Source organism: Pteropus vampyrus, unplaced genomic scaffold, assembly GCF_000151845.1.
Source record: "Pteropus vampyrus isolate Shadow unplaced genomic scaffold, Pvam_2.0 Scaffold366, whole genome shotgun sequence".
Taxonomy (NCBI): Eukaryota; Metazoa; Chordata; class Mammalia; order Chiroptera; family Pteropodidae; genus Pteropus; species Pteropus vampyrus.
In genome coordinates this window covers 604,605-614,757 of record NW_011889147.1, presented here as the reverse complement: position 1 = coordinate 614,757, position 10,153 = coordinate 604,605, and the positions used below count along the sequence as shown (strand labels likewise).

At 35.6% G+C, this 10,153-nt stretch overlaps 1 protein-coding gene across 2 annotated transcripts in view; it reads left to right on the top strand.

The window, feature by feature from the left end:
- STK33 (serine/threonine kinase 33) overlaps positions 1–10,153 on the top strand; it is a 56,857-nt gene that overhangs the window by 10,620 nt on the left and 36,084 nt on the right. For both annotated transcript variants that reach the window (XM_023522944.1, XM_011379574.2), the window contains exons 5-7: positions 4,139–4,277; positions 7,469–7,557; positions 9,365–9,449. In XM_023522944.1, the coding sequence (XP_023378712.1) occupies positions 4,139–4,277; positions 7,469–7,557; positions 9,365–9,449 (313 nt within the window). The remainder of the gene's footprint in view (positions 1–4,138; positions 4,278–7,468; positions 7,558–9,364; positions 9,450–10,153) is intronic.

The window sequence follows — 10,153 nt, the reverse complement described above, 5'->3', positions numbered from 1 at the left end:
TAGCTTTATAATAAAGTGTTAGCATGGGTATATTTGTCACTATGTAGATGTTTTGTCATCTGTGTCTTACCAAAGTGTTTAATCTTCCTTCTTCCCTAGAAGTTATTTTTCTCTTTGAATGCCTATAATTTTCATTTAGAGTTGTTCTGAAGCCTGGGGATTTGCCATTCTGCCTCCATATTGTTTAGCAGTGCCAGTCGGCTTGGGTGTTTCTCTGCGTGGAGGCAGTATGAAAACTATGGTTAGGCATGTGGACTCTGGAGTCAGATTGCCTGTGCGTTTGAATCCTGGCTCCACCACTTATTAGCTATGAGACTTATTAGCTATGACAAGTTACTCAACCTCTCTATCCCTCAGTTTCCTCGTTTGTAAAATGGGTTTAAAAATAGTATTGACCCTATTTGCTTGACAAATGATTAAATGGGAAAATGGCATCTGTCTCATTAAACGTAAACTATTGTCCTTTGTTTCCTTTGCCAGTCTCTAAGGCAGTAATAGTCAATTTGTTTTATGTATTACCTTGACTCTTTAGGAGTGCTTAATAACTATTAAAGACCATAGTTACCCTTTATGGAGCAGTACGTGGCAGTGATGCCAGAAGTCTTCTTTACTCTTAAGTCTTAGCGTTGTCATTTCTTTTATCCTTAAATCTTCTTAGAATAGTTTTGCTTCTAATCATCAGTTTTAAGGAATTTGATTATGTTGTGCTTTGGTTTAGTTTTCTTCATGTTTCTTTGTACTTGGATTTCATGGAGCTTCTTGGATCTGTGAGTTTACAGTGTTCATCAAATTTAGGAAATTTCTAGCCGTTATTTTTTAAATTATTTTTTCTGCCTTTTCCCACTTTTGGGACTCCAAGTACACATGTTAGATTGCTTAATATTGTCCACAGCTTACTGATGCTCTATTTATTTTTTCAATCTTTTTTTTTTTTTCTGTCCTGTTTCATTTAGCACAGTTTTTATTGCAACGTTTTCAGATTCAGTAGTCTCTTTTTCTGTAGCATCATATTTTTTGTCTGTCTGTTCCAATGGAAATTTTACTTGGGTCAATATTTCCTCTTTTTAAAATACACTTATATTTTAAAATGTCTTTTTCTTCTAATTCTATCATGTGTGTCATTTCTAAGGTCAGTTTCAATTGATCGATTTTTTCCTTCATTACAGGTTATATATTCCTGCTTTATATACCTGTTAATATTTTATTGGATGTTGGGTATTTTTATATTCTTATAACTATTCTTTATCTTTATTTTAGAATTTACTTAAGTTACTTGGAAACAGTTTGATGCTTTTGAAGCTTGCTTTAAGTTTTGTTAGGTGGTACCGGAGCACCTTTGGTCTAGGGCTAATTTTTTCCCACTAATGAAGTAAGACCCTTCTGAGTACTGTACCCAGTGCCCCATGAATTAGGAGATTTTCCACTCTGACTAATGAGATACAAACTCTTCTGGCCAGGCACAAGCTCCAGTGATTGTTCCCTCTGCTCCTTTTGCAGAGTTCTCTTCCTAGCTTCCTGTAGTTTCCTCATATACATGTGCTAATTAGTACTTGGCTGAAGACTTGAGGGTAGCCCTCTGCAAATATCTGGAGCTTTTGCTATGTGCAGCTTTCTCTTCTTTGATACTCTGCCCTGTGAACTTCAGTTGCCTTGGGCTTCCTGGACTCTCAGCTCCATCTTCTCAGTTCACAGAGGCTGATGGACTCTGTTTGGATTCCCTCTCCCTGCTCTGTGGCCTGGAAACTCTTTCCAGACATAATCGTGGGGCTTGTCTCATGTGTTTCCCCTCTCTCAGGGATCACTTCCCTATCTTGTCTAATGTCTAATATCTGAAAATTGTTCTTTCATATATTTTGTCTATTCCTTAGTTGTTTCAGGAGGGAGGGTAAGTCTGGTCTCTGTTACTCTATCATGAGCACAAGTAAAGGTCCAAATCAAGAATAGTTTCAAGGCAAAGGAAACCATCCTCTGTGATTGCCTTTTCTGTGTGTTGATTGCCCTTAACTCACATAGGTCAGATATGCTTTCCCCCGATCCTCAACTCACACAGATGCCTAGAGGTTCCACTGAAGCCATCTTAAGCATTACCGGAAGTTGCTACCTGATTGGTTAGGCTATGGTATGAGTACTGATCATCTAGTATGATTATGTTATGGTTTCTTGTGAGTCCAGATGTTATCCAGATTTACACAATTATTTCTAATAATTAATTATAAAAGATTTTAAAAAAACTTTTGTCGATGTAATTTTTGTCAACTTTCATATTTAAAATTGACATCAATTTATATTGTAAGCACTGCTAAAGTAATTTTCCTTCTAAATAGTTCACTTACCATTTCATGTACCAGTAATACCTACAGTGCTATCAGTCAAAAAAAAAATATGGACTAGTTCAAAAGTTTATTTATGTGGTAGACTTTGCAGAACCCTTTAGGTGCTTTTGAAATTCTAAAGCATCCTGAGATTTAGCGAATCAGAATTTTGACTATAAAGAAATGGTGTTAACCTTCTCTCCCTGTTTTCATGCTTGCTGATTGAACACAGAAGTTGCATTTGTATGGGTTATAGCAGGGGTCCCCAATCCCTGAGCTGTGGACTGGTACTGATCTGTGGCCTGTTAGGAACCAGGCCACACAGCAGGAAGCGAGCAGTGGGCAAGCAAGTAAAGCTTCATCTGTATTTGCAGTCACTCCCCAGAACTAGCATCACTGCCTCAGCTCCACCTCAGATCACTGGGCATTAGATTCTCATAGGAGCACCGGTTCCTGGTGTCAAAAAGGTTGGGGACCTCTGGGTTATAGAATAGAATCAGAGCCCAAAATCCTGAAAACAACAAAAGTCTAGCAGCACAGAGTAGAGTGGAGACAGGGAGGGTATTCTGTAACTGAATAGCAATAGGTATGAAAAAGACTTGTGTTTTAATTGACTGAATCTTTTTGACTCAATAGATGACTGTTGGAATTTCTAAAGTGATTTTAATAGCATCAACAGAAACAGCAAATATTAAAGAGGCATTTATCAAATGGCTTTTACCACTCATACCCACTATTTCTTTCTCCTAGGTATCTTTCATATCCTTTTCTTCTTCCCCTTCTTTCCATTCTGTGCCTCACATCTACCCTCTATAAAACAGAGGTCAGCATACTGCAGCATGCAAGCCAAATCTGCTGTGCTGCTTATTTTTTATGGCTCATAAGCTAAGATTTTTTACATTTTTAAATGGCTGAAAAAAATTTTAAAGTAGTATTTCATGACGTGTGAAAATTATATGGAACTAAAATTTCAAAGTTTATAAGTAAAGTTTTGTCGCGTTGCTTATGGCTGCTTTTATGCTATAACAGCAGAGCTGAGCAGTTACAAAAGAGATTGCTTGGCCCACAAAGCTGAAAATATTTACTGTCTGAATCTAGCCTTTACAGAAAAAGTTTGCTGAGCCCTGCTCCATGTTACTGTTAGAATGTTCATTTAGAAATGCAAAATTGATAATAGCAAACACCTTTCCCTAAGCCAGGCACCAGCTTAAAAATCTTCTTAGTGCATGCAGGAAAAAAATTCCAAACTCCTTTGTGCGATATCCAAGACTCTTTACAACCTGGCATCAATCTGTTCCTTCTAGCCTCACCCCTCACCACTCCACTCTTCTTTGCCCTATCAAACTCCCAATGCTATTAACACTGAGGTATTTGTTATTCTTTTAACAGTTAGTGTTGTTTGAAGCCTTGGAGTCTTTGTAAATACCATGTGTTTTGCCCACATTCTCTACTCATCTCTTCCTATTCAGTCATTCAGACCTGCTTCTATTTTTGCTGCCTCAGTTATCATTCTTTAGGCAGAGGCTCCCCTCCTTTGTAATCTCATGGCATTTTGGGCATGCCTCGTCGATTAATATTTATCACATGATATTGTAATTATAACTATACTGTGAGCTCTTTGAGGGCAAAGACTATGTCTTATGCTTCCTTGTTCTTCTACTATCCTGCACAATATCTTGTACATGATGGATAATAAGTATTTTTGAATGAATAGATTGAAAATTAAGATCGTAATCATATTTTTACTATATATGTAATATATAACATTTTTGAGATCCCCAACTATATAATTTGCTCTCTTTTTCTTTTTAAATATATAATACCAGAAAATGTACCTGGTGATGGAGCTTTGTGAGGATGGAGCACTCAAGGAAATTCTGGATAGGAAAGGGCATTTCTCAGAGAATGAGACCAGGTGGATCATTCAAAGTCTCGCATCAGCTATTGCATATCTTCACAGTAATGGTAAGAAGAGGATCATCCAGGTCACGACTCCATGAATGCACATATCATTTTTGTTTATGGACAGTTGTATTCAAGATTCATAGTCACAGCAATAATAATAATCGTATGGAAGATTTTATTTAAAAATGAAAAAATTTTTTTTTCCTTTTTATATTTATTTGTAGATCCATTTTAATTAGAAACAAGGCAGGTATACAATTACATTGTATATGGACAAGGGACAAGGATGAAGTTACGAACATTTCTATTTAATAGTTTGAAAGGCAGCTCTTATTATCAGATCAAAACTAGACACATCAATAAGAAAAGTAAAATTTCTGAAACATATGCTAATAATAATGTTAAAAATCTATAGTGTCTGGGCATTTTTTTCTTTTTCTTTCTTTCTTTTTTTTAGAGCAGTGTTAGGTTCACAGCAAAATTGAGCAGAAGTTACAGAGATTTCCCATAAATGTTTTCCCCACTATCTGAAAGCAGAGGGTTCTAATGAAAACGTTCGTAAACTGATACGGCATAAAGCAAAGAATTACCATTAATTTATATGGAACATTTTTTGGGTATTCCCAGACTCAAAAAGTAACCTACCAAATTGTACCAAATAACACCTAAAATAATACTAACATATAGTAAAAGCAGGAATAATATGATAAATACACACCATGCTTTGTACAGCCACCAATCCACTCAAGCAAATGACTTTCCATTTTATCCGTTACTGAATACCAACTAAAAGACATCACTATGCTACTAGCATAACCAACAGTAACTTAGGCAGCTTTCTTTATCTCTGTATGTAAATGGTGTAAATAGTGGGTGCAGGCAAGTTTAGCGGAGGCACAATATCTTTATTTCATTTACCATGATTGAAATGCTTAATTACATCCAGTTTTATCCAAAATGTAATACCCTTATGAGCTCTCATAGGCTTTTCAGATACCTTCTTGCTAATGAATACACGAAACAAATCGAGGTAAAGCACACATGCTCACAAACACAGTTCAAAGCTATGGTGGCCTGATGCTGAGATGCTGGGTGTAGTTCCCAAGAAAGGAGCTTGGCGGTGCCACTCTCCCTGATCAGGGTGTGAGCTGCTTTTATACAGGCTCACTCAAAACAAACACTGATTGCTATTTTCATTTTTTGCTTTTTTTTTTTTTGTAAAAACAAAAATCCTCTTTGGATTTCTTTCAGTTGGTGAAAAGAGGTACTAATGTATGTCTTTTATAAAAGTAAGGGGCAGAACATGAACTTTTGAAAAGTGGGGAATACCTGCATACTCCCTGCCCACAAATGCACAGTCTCCCCCATTATCAGCACCCCCACCCCCTACCAAAAGGGACATTTGTTACAAGTGGTGAACCTACACTGGCACATCATTATCACCCAAAGTCAATAGTTTACATTAGGATTCACTCTTGCTGTTGTACATTCTATGGGTTTTGACCAGTGTATAATGAATGACATGTATCTATCATTGTATCATACAGAATAGTTTCACTACTTTAAAATCCACATTTAAAAATTATTCTAATTGCTTTACCGTTCTTTGGTGTTACGGCTGCTGCTTTTCTTCATGCTCCCCCCTTTTTTTTCTTTCAAGATTAGTTTGGCTTACATGTGACTTTGGAACCTTCTCATTTTAAAAATGAGAAACACGTTTTGTTCCAGAGAGGTGAAGTGACATGGTTAGGTGTGTCAGAGCTGATACTGGAACCCAAGGGTTCATTCAGCAGGTATTTCCTGAGCACCTACTGCATCATGGTCCGTCCTAGAGTTAAAGATTAAAAGGCAAGGTCCCTGCCTCTCAAGGAATTCAGCTGCTGGGAGATTGAGTATAGAAAAGAAATTATAATTCAACATGATAATTTCTCTAATAGAGAGACATAAAGTGCAAGGAGCATAGGTGTAAAAGAGCTTCATTTGTTTTGGAAAGGCAGGGGAGCATCAGAACTTGAGCTGAGGAATACTAACTCAGATGGAAAGAGGGAAGGCTCTCCAGGCAGAAAGCAACAGTTTTTGCAAGGACAAGAAACCAAGGCTTAATATTATGCTAATGTCAATTCTCCCACATTAAGCTGTAAATTTGGTATAATTCAAAACAAATTTTAACAGGATTTTTAATGGAACATGATAAAATTATTCTGAAATAAGTGAGAACATCAAAGAAAACAATGAAAAAGAAGAGCAATAGAGGCAGGAAGGAGATTTGCCCTGCCAAGAATCAAAATATATTATAAAGATATATTAATTAAAACCATGTGGTACTCATGTAAGAAGAGATAAACCGAGCAATAGAAACAGTAAAAATTCTAAAAACATAGGCTGGGAACTGTGTAAGGGAACTATAAATGGTTAGGTGTAATGGCAGGCCAGGGCTCATTCAACTACATTTTTCCAGCAATTATACATATAATCTTTTAAGTCTAGGTAAATGATTGCTTTGGAAATGAACCAAAGCAGTTATTTGCAAAGGAATTGTTGGGTACATGATTATTTGCATGCACATAGAAATCATACCTGAGGTCTAAAATGTTCAGCTGGAGATATTGTGTCTCAGGGGTTTTTTGTTTTTTTTTTTATTTTAGCGCATGCGCACGCGCGCGCGCGCGCGCGCACACACACACACACACACACACACACACACACACATATTATATAACATAATACAAAGAGTAGTAAAATGTGTGCTGATGTCATAGAAAAATATGCTCAAGTAAGTGTAGTTTGTCTAGATGTAGCCAAGTTGCAGTATATTAAACATTTATATTGACAATAACATACGCATAGAAGTAAAGAAGCAATCCTCTATTGGAAGATCTAAGGATATGGGAAACCTTACTAGGCTTGTAACTATAATCATCTCCCTCCTGGGAATACCTAACCTTGGACAGGATCCCCTTCCATACTCACCAGACCACTCATCACCGTGAAGAGCAGCAGCCAGTTGGGGAGCAGGGAAAGGAGGAGAGATGAGGAAGTCAAAGAAAATGGCTCTCTGTAAGGTTAGAAACGTGGAGAAAATGGATTTGAATATAAGGAAATAGAACAGTGTAGAATTATGGTTGGTCCACCTCAAATTTTTCAACAGTGGCCATTAATTTGTCAAATGTATTTATTCGTTGCATTTGTGCCTCCTCTAATTATTTTTCCATTATTCATTTTGTTTGATTTATTGTTTATTTTCTTGGTAGATATAGTACATAGAGATCTCAAACTGGAAAACATATTGGTTAAAAGCAGCTTTATTGATGATAACAATGAAATGAACTTAAACATAAAGGTAAGATATTAGAGATGGTGGTAAATATTTACCTATAAACAGTTTGCTAGCAAAGTGGCAAAGTACATCCTCTTTTTAGCTACATTTTGGAAGCTTTGAGCAGCCAGCAAATAAGTGTCTGGTGCTAAAAAAATTAAAAATTCACAAAAGACGTTATAACTGACAAGAATAATTTTACAAGTTAAGTGGTGTTGTTGGATTTTTTTAAAGTACATATTCATTTGGATAGTTCTAAATCATTAGTTAATAACAAGCAAACAGATGCTCTGAATCCTAATTAATTTCAAAATTATGCCTGGTAATTTGATGTAAATGCGTTACAGATTTAGAAAAAAACACCTTGGCTATGCCTTTGATACTAAATTAATGCTAAAGTCTGTATTTCTCACTGAAAATTTTCCTGGGTATTAATATTTATGTCCTAAGCACAATTAATGTGGCAAGTGTTTATCCTTGAAGATTTTATTCAAATTAAATGTTCCTTAATGTCAAATAAATGGTAGGATACATTATTTATTACTTAGCACTTTATTAGTGGCTGCTTTCAAAATATATGAATGTGTTAATTTAGGAATGAAATGTCTGTGAATAACTTGCTCTGTTGCAGATGCTAAATCTTTATTAATATAAATAGGTTCAACAGCATTGTTATTTTGCCTGAGTAAATGTTCTTGAATATTTCCATTGTAAACTCCATGAAGGCAGGAATTATGTATGTCTTATTCACTGTTGGTACTTGGAGTAGTGCCTGAAACATAGTATGTGCTCAGTTAATATTTGGTGAATGAAGGAATAAATGCTCTCCAGAGAACTGAATTGGATTGTGAAACCTTTTGTGTATTTGATATCTGAATAGATTTTAATGCTTCGAGTGGGATAATTGTGAAACTTCTGGAGAAATTAATTAATCTCTTTAGAAGAATAGTGATATCACATGTTGACAGGAATATTTTCTTACTCCATAAGGCACTGGAAACTTTGCATTCAGTGTCTATGGACCAAGAGCCTATCTTTGGTTGCATGATCAATAAATGTAACTTATTTTCTGCTTTCAGCCCAAGGCTGTCCCAACTTGGCAGACAAGACCAAGGGCACATACTGAATATTTAATAACCAAATGTTTAATGACCGAGATTTTGAACTGAGCAGAAAGACTGCAGAGGCAGCAGTAAGCCTCCAGTGCATTTGTAGTTATACTGTATTTTTTCCTGCTAATTTGCTTCTTGTAGTTTTTTATAGTGTAGTTTTTTAATTAGTACACTCTAGAAACACAAAGGAAATAACAGTAAAGAAAGTATTTACCAGAGATGGTGTTTTTTTAGAATAATTATGAAAAAGGGGGAGCTTCTGTGAGTGCTTACAAGGATAGTGATTTGCATTTAGAACAAACAGTGTTTTAAACTGGAACATTAGCTTGAGTATCAGAAAAATAGATAATAAGCATACTAAGGGCAGAATGCATTTTACAGTGAAAGAACTTTTTAAAAATTACTTTTTTATTTGAAAAAAATTAAATGCCATTTTTCAAGATGCAACTTTCTATATTGAACTAGTGAATTTAATTAGAAGGAATGAACAATGAACATCCTGGGTATTTTCTCAAGATTTGAGAAACCAAGCTTCTGTTTACCAAGTTTCTTCTTCACAAAGAGGGGTGGGCGGGGAAGGAAAGCAAGGTCTTTTTAGTAATGTAAGTAAGGCCCCGCCATCTTCAAGAATCTCTGAATCAAATGCAGTTATAAAATCCTACCTTCAAAATGAGTGAACTCTAGGACAGGAAAACAGGTGACTGAGTTTCTTCTTCTAGGTGACTGATTTTGGCTTAGCGGTGAAAAAGCATGGTAGGAGTGAGGCCATGCTACAAACCACATGTGGGACTCCTATCTATATGGGTAAGTTAGTAGACTTAATATTACTTTTTCTATATAAAAAAGTAGAACAACTAATGTGGATTAAAACTTGAACAATTTGATTTTGCCATCATGACTTAATGGCTCCGATCAAGCTACTTGTTCTTTTAGGTCAAATAATTTCAGTTGTTTTAGCATTTTTCTCATAGTTCTTGTCTTCAAAGATTCTAGTTTTTATTGTTTCTTCGGCCTCTTTTTATGGTTATTTCTCTTAAGTAATCAGACACTAAACAATTATTGTTCTTGTTAATTCATGGTAAAATTGTGTGTATTCTGCTTCTTTCCATTTTTTTTAATCCAGTTTCATTGCCATCAAATAGTTTTTCATGAAAAGTACTGACATTTTGTAAAGCAACAGTTTCCCATTTTTCTGAATGTGATTTTTAACAGCTTTACTAAAGTATAATTTAAATATCATAAAAATGTACCATTCAATGATTTATATATATATTTATGCATTTTATTTTATTAGTTTATTAGTTTCAAGTATACTATATATTGGTTAGACATTTATATAGTTTATGAAACGATCCCCCCGATTACTCTGGCTCTACACCTAGCCATTACGTTACTACTGACTACATTCCACACGTCATGCTCTCCATCCCCATGACCATCTCTTAACTACTAATTTGTATTTCTTTAACCCTTCACCCCTTTCTCCCAGCTCCCTAACCCTCTTCCCC